Source organism: Leptodactylus fuscus, chromosome 1 (genome assembly GCF_031893055.1).
Source record: "Leptodactylus fuscus isolate aLepFus1 chromosome 1, aLepFus1.hap2, whole genome shotgun sequence".
In the NCBI taxonomy this organism is placed as follows: Eukaryota; Metazoa; Chordata; class Amphibia; order Anura; family Leptodactylidae; genus Leptodactylus; species Leptodactylus fuscus.
In genome coordinates, this window is record NC_134265.1 from 68,693,953 (window position 1) to 68,720,962 (window position 27,010).

The 27,010-nt window shown below is 41.8% G+C and overlaps 1 protein-coding gene across 1 annotated transcript in view; it reads right to left on the minus strand.

Annotated features, from left to right (window-relative positions):
- Positions 1 to 27,010, minus strand: part of ST8SIA4 (ST8 alpha-N-acetyl-neuraminide alpha-2,8-sialyltransferase 4) — a 116,882-nt gene that overhangs the window by 37,868 nt on the left and 52,004 nt on the right. The window contains exons 3-4 of the mRNA XM_075271951.1: positions 19,410 to 19,667; positions 196 to 489 (exon numbers count right to left, since the gene is read on the minus strand). Coding sequence (XP_075128052.1) covers positions 196 to 489; positions 19,410 to 19,667 — 552 coding nt within the window. The remainder of the gene's footprint in view (positions 1 to 195; positions 490 to 19,409; positions 19,668 to 27,010) is intronic.

The following is a 27,010-nucleotide window of genomic DNA, read 5'->3' on the forward strand; positions in this document are numbered from 1 at the left end:
CACGGGTTCAGGCTTTCAACATAAATCATTACATAACATTGTTCTCAAATGTAACGTTATCCTACAAAATGAACACATACCACTAGTCAAATTATATATTCTTTTTCAAGCCTTCCCATAAATCATTCTTTTAGATAAAAACTTACTTGAGAAATCAATTGTCACAAGAGAGAGTAGTCATTTTCAGGTACTTACCCTCTGACAGCGTGAATGAGCCTCAGCGATGGATAGGCAGTCCGTACTTTGAGTTTGTTCTTGAGAATTAAAGCATTAACCCATTCGACGTGCTTCTCTCCTCCTTTCACCATGAAAGCAGGGATCCAGAGAACGCTGTCATTAAGCATAGATAGTCTATGAACAAATTTTGCCCGGTCGCTTTCATTGCGAAATCCTCCAAATGCTCTCTGCACCACAGATGGGTTCATGGTTATGAAGTCGGATTTGGTTCCAACGTCGGCGGCAAATTCAACTACAGGAGCTAAATTGCACCTAGGTACACACAAAATAAAATCACATGTATGAGCAGGTCATTATACAAATAACACATTTGTCATTTGTCAAACTAATCTCGCAGAACCATAAGATTTTCACGCATATTCATGTCTGTCTACTTGTGATTCAGGAAATTTAGCGTCAGTCCCGATTACTTGCACCAATGACCAGTTATTTGGGCAATTTTTGTGCTGTCAACTACCATGGAGGCTAGAGTCCTGATCATATGCTAATAGTATTGTATACTATATGGAGTGATCGCTGTCTTAATGTTGTTGATATTTGCCACTCTCAGGCTGGGTTTACACGTTGTGGATGCGTTGTGTCCAAGGTGCACCCTGGATGAGGTTGAAACCCAAGCCAACATGGACAAATTAAAAATACTTTAATGGCAACATGGTGAACTGCATAACCAGGCAGCCATTAACAAAAAAAAAAAACACTTTAAGCGCCACGGGAAAAATCGTGGCATTTTACAGTACTTGCAAAGTTGATGGGATTCATGCAAATCCCATCCCCACTTTGTGGAAAAAATCGCAGCGTGGACATGCTGCAATTTCCAAAACCGTTGCGGTTTTGAAAATCGCAGCATGTCAATTGTATCAACGGAAACGCCGGCGGTTTCCCGGTAGATATAATTGTAACAGAAAGTCTGCGGAGCAAAACTGCGTTCACACCACGGTTGTTCCTGCAACGCTTTAGAGCTGGGTTTCCGCCCCGTGGGGCCTTAGCCTTAGGCTGCGGAAACACAGCTTTTTTTGTTGCAGATTTTGTTGCATTTTTTTGAGCCAAAGTCTGGAGTGTGTTGAGTATAAGATAGAAGTGTAAGAGTTTGCTACTGTATATACTGTTCATTCCTTTTGAAGGCATTCTTGGCTTTGGTTGAAAAAATCGCAATAAAAAAAGGCTACATTTCTGCAACATGGGGCTTTAGCCTTAGTTACAATCATTACATCCTGAATGCATCTCGGACACATTGCTTACCCATGATGCTAGGAATCCCAGCCTCCCAGGGACATACTGTCCTGTAGTGATTATAGTTTAGGACAGTATGACGCTGGGAGGCAGGTTCTCCTACTGGTATAGATAACTATCATGTAAGCAGTCCTTCCAGCATGATGTTCAGACCAGTAGTTGTGGTGAACAGAGACCAAAGTTTCACAACACTGCGGAAAACCCATTTTTTTGATAAAATTGAGAGATTGAGAGTAGAAAGTAAAAAATATAAGTGCTTTGTATATATTTCCCAATCCTTATGTAGCCATTCTTGGCTTAAGCAAAATGAAAAAAAAAAAAAAAAAGAAAATGCAAGAAAATTTGATAGAAAACAAAAGTTCCATTCCTGCACCGTGGAGTCTCAGCCTTAGGCTGGGGCCCCATGATGCACAAATGCTGTGCTTTGGCCTACAAGCGCACGAGGTTTGAGGCCTCATTTTCCAGATTTTCCAACAACAACAATGATGGAGACAGAGGCTGAATATGTCAACCCCAGCTAAAGGGAAACATATTTGACACTGATTTCAGAGGAGAGCCAGAACATTGAAAACTAAGTTAGTCTAGTAAATCAGTCCACACTGCCGGCTTGCATATCCATAAAAAGAGTATCATTTCTGCTTGATCGGATTGTGGCCACAACGGTATGTTTATGCTCCTATTAAAATGCCTATACATGGCCCATTTATTGGTTTGAACGGTATTGTAGACCTGACAGACTCCCTTTAAGCAGCACAAAAAAATTGAAATCGTATATCTCAGAAAAGATTTTGTCAACTACTTAAATTATACCAATATAAGCAGGACCACAGACATCAGACGAAGTTTAAAGACACAAGAGGAAATCATATTTGGCAAAGGTAACATAGTCGCACTAAAATAGCTAGGAAAGCTCAAATGGATATTCTGGTAAATAAAAGCTATCCCCCAATAAAAGGACAAAACTTTGGTGGAAATCTGATCTGATTCTATGGATAGTGGATACTATATATATACCAGCATGCCCCTCTATGCAAAATATTAATGTTCTGGTAGTCCAATGTGGTGGAGACCCAAAGCTTGTATTACTAACTGCGCAGAAGTGGGAGACCAACATCTCTTCTACAACTTACTAGTGGTCACAAGGGAGGCTAAGCATAGAAATAACTGAAACAAGGCAGTCAAAGAGGCAACATATTCACAACCACCAAGGTATAAGACAGAAGATAAATGATAAATAAATGAGACAGGCAAAATGTGTGTGAACACCTTACCTAACACACAAAAAAACCCAACAGATCAGTGGTCACTTGATATTTCCATACACAGATGACCTTTGGCTGGAAGATGTCTTTTGAGTAATCGAGCTGCATTTACTTGATTAGTATTTAATATGTATTCATAGCAGTACTGAAACGTACGCTCTGTGGACTAATAATCCCATTCCGTTAATAAGGTTTAGGTATTAGAACTGATAATCTATCGGTCTGACTTTTAGTCTCAACAATTTTTCAAACTTATAACATTTCGTAACTTTTAACTTAATTGAGTAATAAAATTTGAGCGCAATAAATGAAGCATAAAAAGGCAGTTAAAACAGATTGAATCGAGCCGTTTATGTGCTACAGTTAATTGATAATTTACAGTGTGTTACAAAATGCATAGCCTTATAACCAATTAAAATGCATGAAACATGCAAATGGCATGATATTTTTCCCAATATGCAAAGATAAGCTATTTGAAAAGATCTGAAAGGCTTACAATCTTAATATTAGTAAGAATATTGGGGGTCATTTAAAGAGTGTAGGCATGGTGTTGTAAGGTTTGGTTCCTTATTCCTTCATAATAACAAAGAAAGTTTGGAGGATGGTTGTGAGGGATAGATTGTTCTTATTTGGCTTTCTAAGCATTGCACCTGCCCAACACCGGAAAGTTGTTGTTCTGCAACTTATCATCACCATTGCTCAATCTTGGTTCCAAATGTTTTTTTTATTAAAATTTATGAGATTTCTGCTTTCTTCCAAGTTTTGTCACAAAAGGTAAATGGAACAGACAACAGTCAAGGGCATTGGTAAACTAGTCATAAGTAAATCTATCGTTGTGGATGGCCAAGACTTCTGTTGCCAAATGTCATTTAAAAAAAACAACCTCTTCTGGTTCCAAATAACCTCAGATATAAAGACTGACTATTATGGGGAAGTTAGCTAGGAAGAAGCAGTGGTCTGGACCCAAACAGTCAAGACAGGGACACAAAATATGCAATAAAACTGGTTTATTTAGAAAACAAAAAGGTAAATAAATAAACCTGGACTTCAGGCACAAAATGAACAAAACAAAATACAGCCTTAACTTCAGGCAAAAACAAAATAAAAAAAACCCTGCTCATCTGAGCAACTAAGGGCTCGTTCACATCAGCGTTGTGAACTCCGTTATGCAGGTTTCCGTTTCCTGCCTAAAACAGAGGCAGGAGACGGAAACCTGCAGGAGTCTCTCTCACCCATTCATTTGAATGGGTGAGAGAGATGTCCGGCCGTGAGCGGCGATGAGCGTTTTATGCTCTCTGCCGTGAAACCGGGTTTTATAATCCGGACACAGAGTCGGACATGCAGTACTCTGTGTCCGGATAAAAAAAATCCGGTTTCGCGGCGGAGAGCCTAAAACGCTCACCGCCGCTCACGGCCGGACCCGGTCTGTGCTTTCCGTCTTCTGGCATGCAGAAGACGGAAAGCACAGAACGGAAAGAAGAACGCAGGTGTGAACCTAGCGTAACTAAAAAGTACTGATAACCTAACTATACATGTGGCTAGCTTCCAGCCACATGGACAAAACAAGCGCAATATTGTCTCTTCAGACTCAGGGTTACAGATCAGAACCATACACGTCCTTTCACCTCAAGGAACTACACTGGAATTCAAGAGCCGCAGCCTTTTCTGGCCCAGTAAGGAGCCAAGGACTCACACTTGGAGTTGAGGCCTACTCCAGATCCGCCCTGGACCATACATATGTCACAAACCTGGGGCTGATATATCTGGAATCCTGCACTCTGCCTCTCACCTTCTCACACTATATAGGGAAAAACTAAAGTTAAAACCAAAAATAACTATTGAAATAAAACAGATGACAAGACAGGTACATCAGGACTTTCTACTATAAAATCCTGCATTGTTACCCACACACAGGCTGAATGACAGCTTTCTGTATATCAGTGTGTAGGGAATTAACATGAGAAAATAAGAGGGAAAAGCAATACTGAGCAGATCCTTGTGTATTAACCAAAGCAATAGAGCAGTAGTGAAAAGACAAATTGCCCTCTCACCTGGTGGGGTTGTAAAGATGTCAGAACAACCCTTAGAGCATGTGAAAAAACGGTGGTAGGTGATCCAAGGTAGCTGCTGCCAAACGCCACAAAGACATCAGAGAAGTAATGACATATGGGCCAGCCTCCTCAAAAGATTCGGCCAAGGAACGGCACTCACCGGAGATAACTGTAACACTTCTTTACTGAAGAACACACAACGCGTTTCAAGCCGGTGGCCCTTTCTCAAGTGTAAATGTTTACACCTGTGTATTGTTCAATAAAGAAGTGTTACAGTTATCTCAGGTGAACGCTGTTCCTTGGCCGAATCTTTTGAGGAGGCTAGTCCATATGTCATTACTAGGGAATTAACATGTCCTTTTTAATTAGGATTTACTAAGTTTGCCGCTTCAGCATTTAACAGTATTCACCTATCCCCGCAAATGCCCACAGCAAACTCCTCTGCTTCCTCTTCATTCTTCCACCTCTTAGGGACCCCCATGTGCCTCCAAACGTCATGTGCACCATACAGGATCTGCTGGAAGTTAATGAATGAAGAGGAAGCTGCTGTGGGCAGGAGCTGCAATAGGTAAATTAATGGTGGGCATTACTCCAGCAGATACTGGCCTTGAGACTGTATGGGGGCTGCTTGTAAAGATGGCCTGTACTAGATTTGGGCCTGCAAAGGAGGGGAAATTACTGTATGAGGGCCTATAAAGCAAGTGATATACCACGTGTGGGTCAGTAAGAGGGATGTTATACTGACAGTAAATGGATGATTAGTGGTGAAGTCCACCTCATTTCCTCTTCGTCTGAACAGGTTCTTACTTTTTCCTGGCCCCATGATAACTAAATCCCCCAGTAGCCCCAGATCCTCAGGACCTACTGATAGTTGTAGTTGTTTACTTGCCGCCACTGGGCCATTATGTTGCAGTGATAGTTCCTTTTCTAATGGTTGAGACCACAATCTCAAGCATTTAAACCCTTAGATACCTCCGTCAATATAGACTGCGACATCTCTGAGTAATATAGAAAATATAAGATTCTGGATTAGGACAATGTTTGTCACCTGATGGAGTTTGCTAATATAACCAAAGTTATAATAAAGTTCACACCTCATCATAAATTAGGCACATCCTCTAGGGTCCACATATCTATACAGAACTCCACACCAGCTCATTGCCGGCATAAAACTTATAGAAAATTGGGATAATTATGGATAAATCTGAGGGGACCAGGAGCGTGACCTGACACTAATAGCAACAGGGTAGGCGCCCTAGAATCAATTCCACTAGTTCACCCTAGAAATCCCTGTCCGACACTGGAGCTTGTTAATAGGGTTTTTGAAGTTAAAACCAGAACTGGATCAAAATGTTGCATTGATGGGGAAAAAGTATGCCAACTACAAGCTAAAAAAGCATTTACACACGGACATCAGCGGACCCCATTGACAAGTCCTCTGTGCAGGAAGTTTCTATCCGCTAATTTTTGGTGTTTTCTGCAATGCAGACTCAGTTTCAGGTATGAACTCAGCCCTAGTTGTTGGGAAAGAATATAGCCAATGTCTATCCTCCCTTTTGGGTTGTGTGCAGTGGCAGTCCCCCAGCCTGTACCTTTCTTCACAGATTTAGGTTTAATTCAGATGATCATAAAGTAAATTGGCTATGAAAACAAGTCATTACATGGACCCCTTGACAAACTTAAATCTGAAAAATCTTCCTTGAAAAAGGACAAAAATAGGACGTCCCATTCTTCAAACAACGGTCCACATTTTCCTTTAAAAAAAAACAAAAAAAAACTGATATGCACCGTAATGTTTATTGTCCTGTGACTGCATGATCAGCCTGATGCAACTATAAGTCAAAGTGCCTTGGCACATAGATGTACGGTTACATCAAGGAGAAAGAAATGGTTAATAATAGCTTTGCTGCATCTTGCAAATTTTTTTCTTTTGCTGGACTACATCTCATAACTTAAAAAATTCACTTCCCCATCGATTTTGCAGCAAAATGTGAATCACTCTCATGTGAAAATCAAACCAGACAAACCCATCCTATCACCGCTATAATCTATCATCTTTATTAAACATTCTCTTCCCTGTTGATTCTCCAAATTTCTAACCTTGAATTTTAGATATCAATTCTACACTATCTATACACGCGTGTATGCCAGAACAAAATTACTGCTATAGTTACTATATTTATAGAGTGAAAAACTGAACATAAAAAGAAATATTGTGAAAGGGACATATAAAGCTTATAATATATAAAGTAAACACACACATATTAATAATGATAGATCTTTCCATATATCTCCACATATGTATAATAGATACTGAATTAAGTATAGACATTAACTAAAGTTTAGCTTTTCCGGCAATGATCTTTGTCTGCTATACACAGGTTGAGCATGTGTACAAACTACGCAATTCACACAGGGCACTTGCAGGCTATAGATTAGCTGGTTTTTGGGGGTCTTAGTGATCAGATCAGACAGTTATACTCCATTCCTTGGATGTCAATCACTGAATAAGACCGCCCACATGACCACGTAGAATAGAAAGAAGAGGATGTTAAATGAATAAAATAAGAGTCCAAATCTATATAGCAATCGCATACCGCCCAATCGTCCCAATTTCCACGAGACACTCACGCTTTCCTGCCCCTGTCCCGCCGTCCCGCGCAGCTCCCTACATGTGCCGCTATGTCCCTTTAATGATTTGCTGATCAATCATTCCTCCGATCACCGCCTGCTCTTATAACAGATGAGAGGCTGCAGTGATCGGAGGAACGCTTTACTATGGTTCAAGGACCTTGTGTGACATCACACGATCACGTGACTAGGTGGGCGTGTTAGTGTCCCGTGCAGTGAAGAGAGAAGAGATCTGTGTAAAGTACTGAGAAGGGAGGGGGAAGGGGAGATCTGAGATGCAGGATGGAGAGAGAGAGAGTGTGTGTGTGTCTGTCGTTGTCATTATACTGGGGGCAGAGATGGAGGGGGGACATGAAACTGGGGGCAGATGAAAGGGGAATGAAACTGAGGGAGAAATGGAGGGGGGGGGAGATGAAACCGGGGGCAGAGATGGAGGAAGGGACATGAAATGGAGCAGATAAAGGGGGCACTTAAACTGGGGGACAACTGGAGAGGGCATTAAACCGTGGGAGTAGCTGGAGGGGGACCTGACTGCCTCTAGTTGCCCCCAGTTTAATGTCACCCTCCAGCTACCCCTACGATTTTATGTCTGCTTCTAGTTGCCCACCGTTTAATGTCCCACTTCATCTGCCATTTATTTATTTCCCCCTCCAACTATCCCCATTGCTAATGTCCCCCTCCAGCTGATCCAGTTTCATGTTTAAGCTGGGGCACCAGGAGAAGGACTTAATACTGTGGGGAAGTTAGAAGGGAACATTACAATGTGGAGACATATAATGTGCGGGTGACTGTAGGAGGATTATACTGTGTCGGGGGACATGAACATGAATAGGCAGAGTCAGCATAAAAGTGGGCGGGGCTAAATTTGCTGCAGCGGCTCATTTTGTCCCTCTTTCTGTTGTTCAAAAGTTGGGAGGTATGCAATTTGCTCAGGTCCTTCTCTATACAGTGCTCCCTGCAGATCACATCACATAATCAACATGGCAGGTTCCCTCTCCATATAAATCTGGCAGCGCACAGTGTAGTACAGAAATATGTAGCTGTCATCCTTGACTCTCTGCCAGATCAGTCCTCTCTATGCCAAGCTGATGAGATGCAAATACATTGAAACGGCTGTCCTTGGCTGAGAAGACTGTATCTGGTATAATCCCAACATCATTGCAAACAAAGGCCTCTGAGAAGGTCAGCGTGATGTTAAAGGGAGCGCCCTCTATTGGATGTCTTGACTGATACTCTGTCTTCCTAATTACATCATGGAAGACAGACTTGCACATTCTCAGTTAGCGCCCTCTATTGGTGTGCATACATGAGGCACTGGCTTCCTAATTACATCATGGGAGTCAGATTTGCATATTTTTCCCATGTTCAAAGGTTGTAAAACAGGACAGAAACCAATGACAAGATAATCCCTTTAACCCCTTCTGGCCACAATATTTTTTTTAAATCAATGTCAGTTAGCGAGCGCCGGAGGAGGACGGGACCCGAGGACATCGGAGGAAGAGGAGGCGTGGATGAAGAAGAAGACACACCCTGAATGCCCGCCCAGCGTGCACGATGCGTAAGTAGATAATTCTTTTTTAGGTTTTGCTGATAGAGCCCCTTTAAGGAGGGGCTTGCATGGGATGCGTATGGGTAAGGCTACATGAACATTTGCATTTAAGTATCTGTAAGACACTGTCGCAATGTCCACATGAAATTGGTGGCAGTCCTCTATCATACAAGCCAGCAAGTTACCACCCCGCAGAATGTCAAATTATACTTTGTTACACATATATACACACACACACACTCAGTGAAAACTCTCCAAAAAAAAAAAAAATCACCTCACCCCCTTAACCAGACCACATTTTCTGTAACAGATTTTTAGTTTTCCATATCAACCATATGTATAGCAGAATATTGAGATGTATTGAAGAAGAGCCTGTGAACCTTCAAAAGGATCCAGGTTGTCATGGATTCAGGATGCCATCCCTAGATGTAATTCCAGGGGGGTTTGGGAGGAGGAGAGGGGGCGCTTCAATCCTGCTGAATATGGTGATGCCCACGCAGCGCCGGTGATCCAATACCTCAGTCACATTTGGCCAAGTCATCTGAAGAGTTAATGCCTTCAATCAGAGGGTAGACCCAGCAGCAATGAGGGCGTTGGCATTGCTCCAATTTGCATATTGACAAAAAAAAAAAATGAATATCTCGGCATGAGAGGCACAGATTCACAAAGGGAATACACCATCTGCTTCAGGTGACCCAAACCTGTATCTGCAGGGCTGGGTAGATATGCCGAATTCTGCTGATAGACTTACTTGAAGCTAATAAAGCCAAGACATTATGAAGACATTCCTGAATGCTGTATTGCATCTCTTGAAACTTTATGTTGGGACCAGGCGCTGCAGGTTATCACGCTATGTGCACATTTATTCTCCCCTTATAGTACATAGTGTAACAGATTAATCTATATATTTCACTTTGGACATGTGGTAAGAAGATGTAATGAGTTCTGTGGCTGATGTGAAGCTTAGATCAGGTAAGCACCATCCAGTATACATGTAAACACACTGTACCTGTTCCTTCCTACTGTTCTATGAGCTTTTAAAATTATTAGTATGGTCACAGGGGGCTTTGAGAATTGTTGTCAAGGCAACCAACTGGCTGAGAAATCCCAAGATTTTCTTGTTTTAACTGATTCAGAGACTTGTGTAACCCTAAGATGTTGTTTAGTCTACATGTCTTCTCCTAACCCTCCAGCTTTCCCTCTAGGGTTTGTATCCTGTATCTTTACCGGGACAGATAACTGGGTCATATCGACAAGTTTTCTACAAATTATTTTTGATCATATAGAAACAACATAAAACAGGAAAAGCTTCTGCAAGACTACAAACAGGGACTGGGATAAAAGTAAAGATAAAAAGCACTCATCCATTAAATCCCAGCTGCTCTGGTGTATAGCATTCGGCCAATCAATGCTGGTTCTGCAGGACGAGTAAGGGCCGGTTTACATTAGTGCTTGCCTCCTGTCCAGAAGGAGTCTGCAGGAGGACCCCCTGAACGGAATATCAGCGCAACTGCAAGCGCTGGACAGTTAAGCACACGGACCCCATAGCATATAATGGGCTCCGTGTGCTTGCTGTGCAGTGACCGCACGAATGATTGCTGCGGGCAGTTCGTGGCAAGCACACGGAGCCCATTATATGCTATGGGGTCCGTGTGCTTAACTGTCCAGCGCTTGCAGTTGCGCTGATATTCCATTCGGGGGGGCCCTCCTGCTGCAGACTCCTTCCGGACGAGAGGCAAGCACTAATATGAACAGGCCCATAGTCTATGGGGTCCGTACGCTTTAACTGCACAGCGCTCCTCCTAAACACTCTCCACCTGCTACTCATGGACTTGGTGACTCTCAAATAGTGGTTTCCCCTGAAACGAGCATTTTTTCCCATAGACTATAATGGAATTCGATATTCGATCGAGTAGTCGATTATTGAGGCTCTACTTGAAACGAATATCGAATCTCGAATATTTCACTACTCGCTCATCTCTAGTGGTTACAGCAAGTTATCAACATACTGTTATACACGTACAGCAATCACGTGATCAGTCTGCGTGATATCACTAGCCCAGCGCATGAGAAAAGCCAGACGTACTAGATCCGTGATGACGAACCTATGGCACATGTGCCAAATGTAAGTCGTCAGCACCTGCAGTCAGAAGAAGGAGGACGCTCTTCGTGAAACTGCATACTGGGTAAGTAGCATATAATACTGTGTGGGGACCAACTGTGGAGTATATAATGCTGTGTGGGGACCAACTGTGGAGTATATAATGCTGTGTGGAGGCCACAGTGGAGCATTTAATACTGTGTGGTGGCCAATGGGCATATAATACTGTGTGGAGGCCATGGTGGACCATATAATACTGTTTGGGGGCCACTTTGGAGCCCATAGTACTGTCTGGGGGCCACTGTGTGGCAGATCATACTGTGTGGGATCCCCTCAATATTTATATCACACAGTATCCGTTTTATAGACATGTGATAGTAGTACAGGCCGTAATAACATTGCACGTTCACTATAAAACAGATTCTATACCTCTGCCTTCTTTCTCAATCCACTTCTGGCTTTCGCTCAAAAAACCACAGCAAAATCTGCAACAAGAAAAGATGCGTTTCCGCAACGTGGGGCCTTAGCCTTAAACTGTGCAGTCTTTTATACTTCTCCGAAAACAGGGCGCGGCAAGGGCATGGCCATCAACCGCAACAGATTTATTATCGTATAAGCCAGAAATAAATGGCATAAATCAGGGGTAGGGAACCTTCGGCTCTCCAGCTGCTGTGAAACTACAACTCCCATCATGCTCCATTCACTTCTATGGGAGTTCCAAGAACAGCAGATCAAGTATGCATGCTGGGAGTTGTAGTCTTGCAACAGCTGGAGAGCCGTACGTTCCCTACCCCTAGCATAAATGATGGAGGGGATAGGAAATGTAAGCCAGCTTGTATATATTCCCCAAGGCACACAGCGTGGAGGAGGGTCACCTCATTTATGAGGAGGGGTGTGCTTCGACATATAAGAGGCGCACCTTACGCCATGTCTAGAGAGATGAAGACTGGCTTGAGTAACACCAGTCTTCATAAGTCTGCCTCAATGTAGGTAACCTATGTATTCTGTGAATACATCTGATCAATATTGATTTAACATGTACCGTCCTTGGGGTGCTAATACTCAGTAGATTGCATGAAGTCAGACTACTCTATAGTCCCTGTATACTGCCTTTATTGGTTATGTACACTTGTCCATGAAAGAAAAAGCAGTTGCATACTTGTCTCTGACGGTATTTTTGTGTTAGTGTGGCATTTATTGTGACCCTCCAGTTCGCAATCACATGTAACCATAATGCATAGTTAAAACTGTTCTATTCTAGTTCCTCCTATTCAGTGTCTCCTGTTACATATAATTTTTTTATTGAAGACACACAAAGGAATTAAACGAGTACAAGCCCTGTCTGCATGTATATGTACCAAGAATTACAAGTTATCTGGTATTGAATTTTAACCTGTATTTCCCTGTAGTCTATTCTCAACCTCGGCATGTCCTTGAGACTGAACATTGAATTCTGCTCATAGAATGATTACTGCTATATCGTCGGCCCATCCTCTGTAGTGCATTTCCCAACAGTCTGAGAGCACAGAAGAATGCCCAACAGGCAAAGGCTCAACCATCCATACAGTATTTACAAGCGCTTAAGTGGAGATGAAAGAAATCAATTTGGGCTGAAAGCCAGACACCCCCAAACCCCAGAGACTAATGAAATCACTTCAGTTCCAGAACCAGGACTACTGCATGTCTGACAACACAACGCATGAACATCAGAGCTGTTGTATCACTATACAACATGCTGAAAAAAAATCATCATCTGATCCTCGTAATGTGAAATCATCAGGAGTAATATTATAGAAGTAATGCTATTATATTAGAGTGCAAATTATGTATGTATGAAACATGAGGCAACAAGTGCAGTTATAACTATTGGCCAATGTGTTCATTCAGGAGCAGGAAACTACTTGATAAAGGGGAGTGGGATTATTATTAGAATATGTGGGTATAATATTTACAGACAGGTTAAAGCGATCGTATCATTCACACACTATTTTTTCTAGGTACCACGTCGGAATAGCCTTAAGAAAGGCTATACGTCTCCTACCTTTCGTTGTCTTCCCCGTGCCGCCATTCGCCTACAATCCCGGTTCTTGTCGGTATGCAAATTAGCTCTCTCGCAGCACAGTATTTATTTAATACTTACAGTATTGTATGCGGCCATTTTCTTGTGGCCTGTGGGCATGCGCAGTCTGCTCTGCCCAAGACCCGAGGCCTAGAAGTTACAAGCCACCACCGGAAGAAGAGGCTGAAGATGACACTGCTGAAGAAGATGGAGGTGGCGCTGGAGAGAGTTCTCTCACAGCATTGGGGACGCCCCCAGTGCTGTTTGAGGGCAGGGGCCCACCACCAGTGCTGCGAAAGAGCTAATTTGCATGCCGATAAGAACCGAGATTGTAGGCAAACGAAAGGTAGGAGACGAATAGCCTTTCTTAAGGCTATTCCAACGTGGTACATAGAAAAAATAGTGTGTGAATGATAGGATCCCTTTAATGGTAATTGTAAAGGACTAAACTTTCTTCCTTTACACTAGGTTCACACTAACATTTGGGTTTCAGTCAATCGGGTCTGCATGGGGATCCTAAAGACGGAATCACTGTCTACTTAAAAAGTGGTTAGCGGCGGACCCTATAGAATATAATGGGGTCTGCCGAGTTTTACTTTTCTCTCTGCCAATTTTAGGCATAAATATGTGTTAAAATGTGATAGATCAACACAAAGTAGCAGATAATTGGAAAGTGGAAGGAAAATGATACACGGTTTTCAAAATTTTAATCAAATAAAAATCTGAAAAGTCTTAAGTGCAAACATATTCAGCCCCCTGTACTCTGATACCCCTATATAAAATCCAGCGCAATCAATTACCTTCAGAAGTCACTTGATTAGTTAATATTGTCCAGCTGTGTGTAATTTAGTCTCAGTATAAATACACCTATTCTATGAAGGCCGCAAGTTGTTTGTTAGAGAACAAACAGCATCACGAAGACCAAGCAACTCTCCAGACAGTTCAGAGATAAAGTTGTGGAGAAGTTTGAAGCAATAAAACATATCCCAAGCTTTGTGCATCCCAAGGAGAACTGTTCAATCTATCATCCAAAAATGGAAAAAGGATTCTACAACTGCAAAACTACCAAGACATGGCCGTCCACCTAAACTGACAGATCGAGCAAGGAGAGCATTGGTCAGAGAAACAGCCAAGAGGCCCATGGTCACTCTGGAGGAGCTGCAGAAATCCACAGCTCAGGTGGGTGAATCTGTCCACAGGATCAGTATAAGTTGTGCAATCCACAAATATGGCCTTTATGGAAAAGTAGCAAGAAGAAAACCATTGTTGAAAGAAAGATATAAGAAGTGCAGTTTGCCACAAGCCATTTAGGTGACAAAGCAAACATGTGGAAGAAGGTGTTCTGGTCAGATGAGACCAAAGTTGAACTTTTTGGCCTAAATGCAAAGCGCTATGTGTAGCAAAAAATTAATCCTGCTAATCCCCCTGAACACACCATCCCCACTGTGATACATGGTGGCGGCAGCATCAGGCTGTGGAGAGACTTTTCTCAGCAACAGGGAAGTTGGTCAAAGTTGATGAGAAGATGGATGGAGTTAAATACAGGGCAATCTTGGAAGAAAACCTGTTGGAAGCTGCAAAAGACTTGACACTGGGAAGTAGATTCACCTTCCAGCAAGACAATGACCCTAAACATACATCCAAAGCTACAGTTTGGAACAAAGAATATTCATGAGTCAAAGTCCAGACCTAAATCTCATTGAACATCTGTGGAAAGATATGAAGTTGTTGTTCAGACGCTCTCCATCCAATCTGGCTGAGCGTGACCTACTTTGCAAAGAAGAATGAGCAAAAATCTCAGTCTTTAGATGCTCAAAGCTGGAACCCAAAGACTTGTAGCTGTAATTGCATTGAAAGGCGGCTCTACAAAGTATTGATATAGGAGGGGGGGGGGGGGGCTGAATACTTTTGCACATCACACTTTTCAGATTTTTATTTGATTAAAATTTTGACAACCATGTATCATTTTCCTTCCAATTCACAATTATCGGCTACTTTGTGTTGGTCTATCACTTAAAATCTCAATAAAATACATTTAAGTTTGTGGTTGTAAGGTGACAAAATGTGAAAAAGTTCAAGAGTTGTGAATACTTTTGCAAGGTACTCTAAGTGTTCTCCTCCATGCACTTTAATCTACAATCATGGCTCTGCAGAGCTAGACCATCTCACAAAATCAGGAAAATTGGAAGGTTTTTTGTTTTATCATGTTTATAGCAGTATATGTATGCTAGTATATATAAGAATATGTAGTAACATAGTAAGAGTTTGTAAGTTTGAAAAATTCCTCCCTGTCTGACTATTAAAATAATAATTTGGCTTTTGAAGTCTACAGTATTTTGTTCACTTGTAATGGTTAATGCCCATAATACATGTACCCTAAAGAGTGATATCAGGTTAATATTGGCCTAAAGCTCATACAGGGACCCAAATGACAGGGAGCAGGACCACTAAAACAGCGGTTACAAATGGACACTGGTGGACCCCAATAACTATAAAGGGGTTCAGTGGGTGTCTGCCATTTTAAAACAAAGTGGCGGAGAATAAGTCCTCCATGCAGGACTTTTCTCTCCATTGATTTTCAGTGGTTTCTATGACACAGATGTGAACTTACTGACACATCCATACCTTTGCTTCTACTGTAGATATAGTCAGTGCTCTGCAGAGTGAGAAAAATCGGGAAAATAGGAAATTTTACAAGAGTAAAGATGGAAACAGTCCGTACAGTATTAGATTTATAGGGGATGTCTGCCTTTTAATCAGAAGACTCCTCTGCCCCCCCCCCCCCCCTACTGATAACATGATGAAAGGTTGTCCCACTAATGATACCACCGTCCCACCATTCACTTTTACAGTAGTTTTGAACGTTTCCTTTAAATCCTATACAAGTGAGCAGGTCCAGTTCTCAACATACAGCACGTATACATGGCATTACCTATGGCTATAGCCATAAATGCAGGGAAAGGGATACCCCTATTTTAGATAATTTTGCTTAGCGGAATGGAAATGCAGATTAGCAAGAAATGGTGGTGGCCAAAACAATATGCAACATTGTGCGCCAAAGGTTCAATAGAACATTTGTGCTTTTTTAGCATTACTAAGCCGGCAAATAAGTGGTGAAAAGTTAGACAAAACTGTCTAAAATATGTCAGATTTATCATCCAGCATGAGCCGCTGTGATAAATTTGGTACATGTCTGGTCTGAGTTTACACTGTCTAAATGTTAGACAGATTGAGTACATCTGTCTTATTATTGTCATCCACAGGTGACAAAAGTACCAAGGGTTATGAAATTAGATTTTTTTTATATATATAAAAAAGTGATAAAAAACGAGATCAGAAACACGAAGAGTTTCTATTCCTGTCTTGTGAGTTCTTGGATTAGTAAAAGACTAAAATTAATCTAGCCCATAAGTATAGGCCATGTAGAGGTTACATTATATGCACTTCAGAATTATACGGCTTAACTTTATTCTGTGCCTAGTGGATTTTACTGGTTATAACCAGCCCACAATGATTAAAGCATGAGACTGATTCACTTCAACACTAGCAGATCACATTGACAGCGATGATTTTCAACATTTTTATTTCCTTCTGTTCTTTCTTCCAAATATAGACAAACTGAAGACTGCTCTAAATATAGCCATGGAGACGCTAAAGTCACTTATCGTGTATCCACTAAGACTTGAAGGAACTGTCCAAACACAGACAGTTTTCTGGGTGACTACATGAATAATGTCTGTGCAGGTCACTGCCCTAAAACACCAAGAACAATTCACTTGGGGGCCATTTACTAAGTACTACCGTATATCTATTAGTACTGAAATATTCAGGTCTAGAAACTAAACTCCATGTAGGCTTTACCTCCAAGAAAGGTAAGAAGAAATACAGCAAAACCCCTCCAGAAGACCTCCCTCTTCCAGACCAATATCTTCAGTGGCGGATTTTCCTCCAAATTTGATCTATAGAAGATGCCTTTCGATAAGCAGACCACCCCCTTATCCAACCAAACACCACTTTTTTGAGCATATTTTTCATTCAGAAATCCTATAGTAAAGAACACACATTGGATTTGCATACACTGTTGGACCAAAATGGATGCGGCTCTGTGATGTTCTACATCATTGGACTGCAGCAAGCAAGAGCAAGAGACCTATAAGGGACATCAGGGGAGAAAAATGACCAGTATCATATCGGAACAGAGAGTCATTGTCCATACAATCTGCTACTGAGGTGCCCAGAATACATGCCCACAGTCCCAAATTTGCCAAGACGATGTTGGGAAACGGGTTGCAAAAAGGCATGGATTTTACGTATATCCCAGACCAAAATGGGGCATTGACAGTTTTGCTATATCTTCTTACACTAGATTCACACCTGCGTTCGGGTCTCCGTTCTGTGGTTTCCGTCTTCTGCATGCAAGAAGACGGAAACCACAGACCGGGTCCGGCCATGAGCGGCAGTGAGCGTTTTATGCTCTCCGCTGTGAAACCGTTTTTTTTAAACCGGACACAGAGTACTGCATGTCCGACTCTGTGTCTGGATTTTAAAAAACGGTTTCGCGGCGGAGAGCATAAAACGCTCACCGCCGCTCACGGCCTGACAGCTTTCTCACCCATTCAAATGCATGGGTGAGAAAGACTCCTGCAGGTTTCCGTCTCCTGCTCTGTTTTGTGCAGGAAATGGAAACCTACAGAACGGAGACTGTGCACAGATATGAACGAGACCTTAGCCTATATTCCCAATATTTTAGGTGCACAATGGGGCAGATTTACTAAGCCAATTACTCCAAAATGCAGTCTCCAAAACAAAACAAAAATGGTCTACATGGTGTGCACCACATTCATTATGTGTTATAGACCCTTTTTTATGCATTTACAATGGGGGCTTGACTTGGTGACAACCAATTGCTCAGTCCACAAACATAGAAGCTTACACTGTGTAGGCAAACAACAGACTTTAATGGATACCTAATAATGAGAGCCACGTCTATTTTATATTTTTTTAACAAAAGCAGTATAATAAAAATTTCTATTCCAAAATATCCCCATAGATAGAAGCCACACATGCAGCAGTGCTTACTGGTTCACTATTGCTATTCACTTCTTTCTATGCTTATACAATTTCACATCTAGCCTGACTCCAACTCTTTTGTAAATTGCCGACAGCCATGGTCCGCAAAAACACAAGTGACTGAATTCCTAAGACATTAAATATTCAACAAACTATACTTCGAATTATTTATATAATACCAATAATTGTATAATATAATTAAAAATAATACATATTATTGTAAAGCCATAGTTGGAAACTTTTTACCAACTCTGTCTTCCAAACTGGCCCAACTCATACTCCACAGCCCTGATTTATGTACCATTTAGGGTCCACATGACTGTATATCAGAGGCTAGGATACTTTTATATTAATATAGAATATTTTATTCACTATCTCTGTTATGATAAGGGGGGTATCGTCACTCCTTTAGCACTCCACTTTGCAAGGGACTGTGGGAAGAATGTGCAAGCCTGTCTTCCCTGATGTAATTAGGAAAACAGAATCTCAGTGAAAACCTGGTAATAATCCCAGCATCATTGCAAAACAAAGGCCTCTTGGAAGGTTGAGCATGATGTTAAAGGGAGCAGCCTTTATTGGGCTATTTTCATTGAGATTCTGTTTTCCTAATTACATCAGGGAAGACAGGCTTGCACATTCCAGTGAGCGCCCTCTATTGGTTTTGCACACTCAGGCACCTGACTTCCTAATTACATCATGGAAGACAGATTTGCATATTCTTCCGATATCTCGGTTATGGAAATTGACAAAAGTTATTTTCTCTGCATTTTTCAAGCAGAATCCTGTAGGACCCCATTATAATCTATGGGGTCCACAGGTAACTGATTTTTAAGCAGATTAGGATTCCATTCTTTGGGTCCGCAAGCGCACCCGAGGAATGGAAAGCCGAACGCTAGTTTGAACCTAGCGTCAGAACTAACATCTGCAGCTTGGGACAAAATCCATACCAAATTTTCAGTACAACAATGAACTAGTCATACTTATAAATACAAAGTAATTCATTAGAAAAACACTAGAATAACAATAGTTTAAAAAATAAATAAAGCTGCCACAAACTGCGGCACTTTTGAAGGTGAAATATAGCATTAAATACATCACGCCATCTAGTCGCGGCTCTTTTCATTTTGTGACTTTGATATATCGTCGTCAAGCACCAGAGACTGATAAGCTCCTATGATACATATGAAGTGATAATCTCTAGAAACAGACAGCGGCTCACCTTATTACAAAGTCATGGCTGTCAATCTCCTTGCCACATCCACTGTTGAGAAGGATTCCAGAATTACCCACAACCGCACAAGTCTGAAAGCGGCGGCTCTTCATTGGTGATACTTCAGGCAGGAGACTGTGCAGATTCTGTGAAATATTTAGAGTACGGCGTCTATCCAGAACATAATGAATTACGTCTCCCGGCTTGAAGCTGCTTTTAACTACAGATACATCTCTCTCTGCATCCAGAAATCGCAGAATATCTTTCCTGTGAGAAAATAATAACATAATAAACATATCAGCATAGTCAAAGCAGATGATAGAATGAACGTAATAGACAGTTTATAAAAAAAAAGATACCTATCTGAAAAACAGAATTCAGATACTTGTTCATTTTACTTGGTTTCTCTGCCATTTGGGTTTACTGAGTTCAGGAGAAAGGTTAAACTGATTGTACACAAAATAGATGTCGGAAAAACACTTCTTTGGCTAACCATCGTCTCCGTTGACCTCTAAATAACCATACACACTCAACCACCCACATTCATCCATAGCGAATGTCTCCGAACAGATTTAGGCCTGTGACACGTTACAAATGGATGTAGTTGTAGGCTGTCATTGAAAGGAGTAGATAAAACCTCCTGCCCTGTGGTTTGTCAGCTTAGTATTATTACCGGGACCTCAGATATAAGAATTCAGGCTTCATTTATAGTACAAGGAAGAACATGCTAGGTAACTTTTTGTTATGAGGCCCAATGTTCCTTTGATAATACTGACAAATACAAGTGAAAAGCTCCGTGTATGGGAAGTCTGAGCCCAGCACACGCTATACGGTTTTTATTAAACATTATAACCAATGGACAAACATGCCAGTATATTGTTTATCAGTGGCATACAACATCAGATATACAGATATACACAGTGGAAGTTTCCCAATACAGAAACTCTGATTTTGACCGCTCATATCTATGTAAACTATCATATGCGGTCACATGAAGTAATTCTCCTTTATAGAAAAAGGTCACAACCATTTCTTCCTCACTACAGATGCCTTTGTATAATACAGATGCTGTTAAAGGGAGTCTGTCAGCAGTACGTTAGTTATAAACCCAATCCCAATACTGTGTAGATATTAGGATAAATTCACACAGGGTTTTTTGGACCAGAACCTGAGGCAGCCTCAGGTGACAGTTCATCTTTAAGTCTAAGGTTTAGTTCACACGGGAAGGCCGCCGCAGGTTCCGGTCCAAAATACGGGTATCTGCGACTGGATGCCGGAGCAGTGCACTGACATCCAATCGCGCACTCCGCTCCGTATTAGGCCTAAATGAATGGGCCTAGTCAGGAGCGAGTGTCTTTGCGAGGCGAATCCGCCTGAAGAATGAACATCTCGCTTATTTTTCCGGGAGCCGGAACAAAACGCCAAGAACAATTCACTTGGGGGCCATTTACTAAGTACTACCATATATCTATTAGTACTGAAATATCCAGGTCTAGAAGCTAAACTCACCATGTAGGCTGTACCTCCAAGAAAGGAGGCTCGCCCGGCCCTGGATCTGCCCCTGCACCCCTGCTGATCAGCCTTTTTAAAGGACCACTTTATTCAGGTAACCAGTGCAACATCTTCATTTTTACATTGGTTACTATACCTGCAGGCTGTCTGACTTAGCAGCAGGGCAGTGTGTTCAAGTAAAACGGAGTAAGAGGTTAATACCGTGTCTCAGTGTGCGAGTATAAGGGCCCCCACATCCTCAAGAGCTGACGGGTGGGGATACCACGAGTCAGACCTATCCCTCCATCCTGATATGGCCTATCCTAATGATATCATTCTGGAAAATCCCTTTGTTATTTTCAGTCAAACGATAAATTTAGTTACGTGTTGATCTTTTTGGGACAGAAGTAAAACAGAGATGTGGTTCACATGGTTTATGTAAGAATTTACTTTTAATTCCTCCTGGTAAAAAGATGACTCAACACAAAAGACTGAACTTCTGTCATTATCAAGTTATTACACATTAGTGCATTAATTATATTATATCATGTTGCTACTTTGTGTGGATTAAGCAAATAAAAAGTGTCAATATTAATTATCAAAAGCAGAGAAATACAATCTCTGTGAAGTGAGAGTAGCAGACAAAGAGTAATAGCTGCTGGTGGCATGTAAACATGATCCATTCAGTGTTAATAAGAGATATAATAGAATCACTCGCTGTTACTTTCTACTCATTAGCTCCATCAGATTCTCTTTGCTGCTGCGAGATAACACATTGCATAGAAAGCTAGAGATGTTACTCTTAGAGATGCAACATGTTAATAAGATGTGACTTGATGGGGATATTAATGAGAACAGAAAAAATAGCATGCTCTGGTCTGACTTACTGGCAAGAGCACAATCCATGATGCTGTATTATTACTGTCAGCATTGAGATTATTAGGCTCCAGGACTGGGGCTGTCAGTGATCTTATACTATACTACTTAAAGAGGCTGTCTGGGCAATGTATGGGAGAGTTGGGAGGCATTTTTTGAGGCAGGCCCCTGAGTCGCTTTGCCTTATCCCTCCTCTCCCACTTTCACTACTGGTTATCTGTGCTATAGGGGCTGACTTTTCTATAGTCAGCCAACTCTCATAATACAGGTAACCTGTTAACAAGGGCTAGGAGGGAGAAGGTGGAGCAACACAAGTGCAAGTGCTGGCTCTGATCACTAGACCCAGGGTCAGAACCCCTAGATCAGGGGTAGAGAACGTACGGCTCTCCAACTGTTGGCAAACTACAACTCCCAGCATGCATACTGGCTCTGCTGTTCTTGGAACTCCCATGGAAGTGAATGGAGCATGATGGGAGTTGTAGTTTCACAGCAGCTGGAGAGCCAAAGGTTCCCTATCCCTGCCCTAGATCCAGCAACTAAAACTCCTGGAGCATGCAAGTTTAAGGAAACAAACAGCATGAGGTGGCACTACTGTAAATATTAATCTGCAGACTAATAGGAAAGATACTATTATTGTGGTCTGGTAACAAATAGAGATGAGCGAACACTGTTCGGATCAGCCGATCCGAACAGCACGCTCCCATAGAAATGAATGGAAGCACCTGTGATGCTGACTTTGCCGGCGGCTGGGTGGCGTCACAGGTGCTTCCATTCATTTCTATGGGAGCGTGCTGTTCGGATCGGCTGATCCGAACAGTGTTCGCTCATCTCTAGTAACAAACGCTATATAGAAAAGGTGGTGCACAACTGCTAGGAAATAGCACAGGTATATATGGCAACAAGAAAAATATATAGAAGGGTACTCACCCGAAGCGTTTATAAAAACGCACAACATTTTTATTGATCCTTCAGAAAAAAGACATGGAGGAGGCTTGCCTGGTAGATCTGCAGCGACGATTGTTTTGCACCTTTAGGGTCCATTCACACGGAGGAAAATAGTGAGGAATTTGGTGTGGAATTTCAACGCTGAAAAAAAAAAGCCTCCCATTGCTAGCAGAAAAAGGAACCCATTGAAGTCAATAAGAGTTTTTTTTTTGAGTGCTGAAATTCCACACCAAATTCCTCACTAATTTCCTCAGTGTGAATGGACGCTAAGGCTAAAGCCCCAAGTTGCGGAAAAACAGCTTTTTTTGTTGTAGATTTTGTTGCGTTTTTTTTTTGAGCCAAAGCCAAGAATGTGTACTAAAGAAATGGGAAATAATGGTAAATATATTGGAAGCTCCTATCTTTTGCCCTTCTGCTAAATCCACTCCTGACTTTGGCTCAAAAAAATGCAGCAAAATCTGCAACAAAAAAAGCTGCATTTCCGCAATTTTAGGCCTTAGCCTAAAGGTGCGAAACAATAGTAGCTGCAGTTCTACCAGGCATGCCTCCTCCATGTCATGTTGATGTTTTTTTCTGAAGGATCAATACAATTTTGTGAGTTAAAGGAAAAAAAAACTCCCTGGAGTTCACACTTGCGCCTGGTGTCCGTCCGTCTTGAATCCACCAAAATTGCAGAAAAACGGCTTGGGAATGGTTTGTAAATGGTCTGTTTAAAAACCCATTCACTTCAATGGGTTTTTAAAGCAATCCGCACGTGTCCGTTCGCAGCCTCTCTGCCATAAATCCGCATTTTTTGGACGAACACAAAGTCGGACATGCAGGATATATAGATTTCAAAATGGGTTTGTTGATCTTGGCTCCTTTAATAACCCGAGACATACTGGTTAGTACAGGAATCACACAGCCTATTAGCAGAACTGAGGCAGAGAATGGGTAGTGCAAATCTGATTCACATAACATTCATTAAATGGAACCCATTGAAGTCAATGGGAGTCTTTTTATCAGCGCTGATTCTGCCGCGAGTTATCGTGGCAGAATCAGCGCCACTTTACTCCATGCGAATGCCCCCTAAGGCTGTTTTTCGCCAAATCTAAAAAAGTTACTGAAGAAATTTTGTATATCATAATGTGTAATGTGTTTGATGGTGGTTGTAGTTGAATATGCTGGGGGGATGTGGTACAATTGTAATTTGATATTAAAAATTGTGGCAGACAGGTATAAGCCCAGCCCTTATGTTCACAGATGTAATACAGGTGTATATAGCCTTCAAGCTGTAAAAGGAAAAAAAAAAAAAGCCAAAATAACAAAACTCAAATCCTTCCATGGGAGAATATGACTTTATGGCATCCTACGACTGGCACCATATTTAAAGCAATGCTTCCAGCTGAGAATATTTCCAGAAAAAGCTGCTGCACAGAGCACCACAATGAAAGTGTCCATAACAAAGGGAAAAAAGAGGGAAGGGAAACACAGCCCACAATGCAGCACTAAAGAGTGTATATAATAGGACTCACTCACGATTCCTTGGATGGGAAAGTTGCCAGGAACTCCAAATTTCCTCCGACCCAGGAAATAACAATGAAAGTGTACAGCGCTGCTGGGACTCCTTGTGCCCCCATACACTCATGCAGAACCACGTGTCAGAAAATGGCGCTGCACAGAGCACCACAAGGAACATGTACAGAGCTGCTGGGACTCCTTGTGTCCCCATACACTCATGCAGAACCACGTGTCAGAAAATGGCGCTGCACAGAGCACCACAAGGAACATGTACAGAGCTGCTGGGACTCCTTGTGCCCCCATACACTCATGCAGAATCACTTGCCAGAAAATAGCGCTGGACAGAGCACCATAAGGAACATGTACAGCGCTGATGGGACTCCTTGTGCCCCCATACACTCATGCAGAATCATGTGCATAAGGGCTTTTAATACATAAGAAGTTATTAGTCACCCATGTTTCTGTATTTTTTGCCTAGATACAATCTACATACATATCTCCTTCTTCATCATGTGCCAAAAGAGGAAACAGCTTCACTTAGCAAGATGACTGCAGCTCTAGTAATACCACAGATATTAAAAGAAAAAGCTGCACAAGCAATAAACAGGATAATAATGTTATTAAAATCTGGTAACTTGCTCCGTATGTTTTGCTTTTTTTATTACAGTGCATTAGCTAGAAAACAATTCACATGTTCAGACGCAAATTCAGACATCAGCTTTTACATATGCCCAGGATGGCAGTGTTATAATAAACAAATCATTATGTTTCTCATGCACCCACACACAATGCATACAGCGTTAAATAATAAATGCAAGTTGCTCCCGTGCACAATATTACAGAATAAAATGGCCCTGAAGACGTTTCTATTTTTAACAACCCCACTGCCACCGAGACCTTTCAGTTCTTATTGTTATGCGGGTTCATACAGTACATATTTCTGTAAGGCTTCATGAGTTGTCTTTAAAATTGTATTTTATGACTTCTGTAATGTGCTGTCAAACTGCACTAGTATTCAGCCCTCTACATATGACAAAGGGGTATTACTATCTTAGGTTATGTTACAAATACCTGAAAGGTGTGGGTGCTATTTATGGTCCAATGACCCTATTCTATTATTCTCCATCCATTTCAATGAAGAGGTGGCTATACTTGTGGATATCCCTCCGCAATGAAGTGTATGGGAAGAGCTCATATGTACACAGCCATTGAAGGGGTTGTCCAAGACCCAGGCAAAAAGGATACTGATGACCTATCCACAGACCTTGTACTGATCAAGTGTTTCAGTCCCAAGAATCCATATTCAGGGTTTGTAGCCGTAAGCAGCTATGCTCTTACTTAAGTGAATGAGAGTAGAGCTGCAGCATCGGCACCACTTCTACAGTGTAGGGATCAGAAGCTATATGTAGTGTATGGTGCCCTGTGGTGTCTTGTACACTGTACTGGACTATAGATCTGCCCCCATTTACTTGAGTGGTATGTGACTTTCAGTGGCCATAACAGCTGATCCTATACATTAGATAGCACTGGGCTAAATGATTATTTGGCCAATAGTAACCTCTTACATCACATGCACACTCAGCTCTCTCAAGAATGCATCTCTTCTGAATGAAGAAAGGGAAGAGAGTTTCTGTAAGACACCTCCAGTGGCAGCTTATCTTTCCAAGAACAAAAGGATAGGATATGTTAAAGTTCAACAGCCCTTAAGTACAGTTAACACTAGTAGTTCAGGTCGTCTATTACCTAGTTCAGGTCGATATTACCATTAGACAGCACTGTGGCTCAGTGGTTAGCACTGCAGCGCGGGAGTCCTAGGTTCAAATCCTGCCAAGGGCAACATCTGCAAGGAGTTTGTATGTTCTCCCTGTGTTTGCGTGGGTTTCCTCCGGGTACTTCAGTTTCCTCCCACAAACTAAAGACATAGGGAATGTAGATTGTGAGCCCTATATGGGACAGTGACTGACAATATCTATGAATATGATGCCGCTATATAAGTAAGCAAAATAAATAATTAGATATCCAAGGATTTGTGGTGCACACAAACAAGTATCTATACTCTAGACCCCATATTCAGTATGGTTGTACAGCTCCTATTCATTCTGAAAGAAACATTACAGCAAGGCATAGACATTTGATATTAAGGCCGGGTTCACACGGAGTATTCTGGCTCGTCATTTGGTACGTACACGCCACGGGAGGATTTGCGGGCCATATACGCTCCCATTGTTTTCAATGGGAGCTGGTACCGTATACGCGGCGCTATTTTGCGGCCGTGATTTTGCAGCGGCCGCAAAATTGCGCCGTGTATACGGGGTACCGGCTCCCATTGAAAACAATGGGAGTGTATACGGCCCGCAAATCCTCCCGCGGCATGTACGTACCAAATGACGAGCCAGAATACTCCGTGTGAACCTACCCTAAATGGAGTTTGTCAGGTCCAAAAGACAATAGAGATACAGAGATAAAATATCAATCAGGGGTAAAGTAGAAACCATGTGCACCAATATCAGAGGAGAGCCGGAGCATTTGCCACTGTCTGATAATTAGAACCATTCCCAATGCAATAAAAAGCAGATTCTGTTTGTGGTCCCAATTCATGTTACTGCACCTATAGAAGGCCCCTACATGACACAATTTGTTCAGAGTCCATTTAAATCCAACAAACTCCCTTTAATTGGAGGAGGGAAGAAAGCCATTGCAGATACCCACAGGCCTTTACTAGCAATATATTTCTTAGAGAACGACAGGATCAGGCATGCTCAAATCCAACATCCCAATGATCATTTCCTATCATAGGC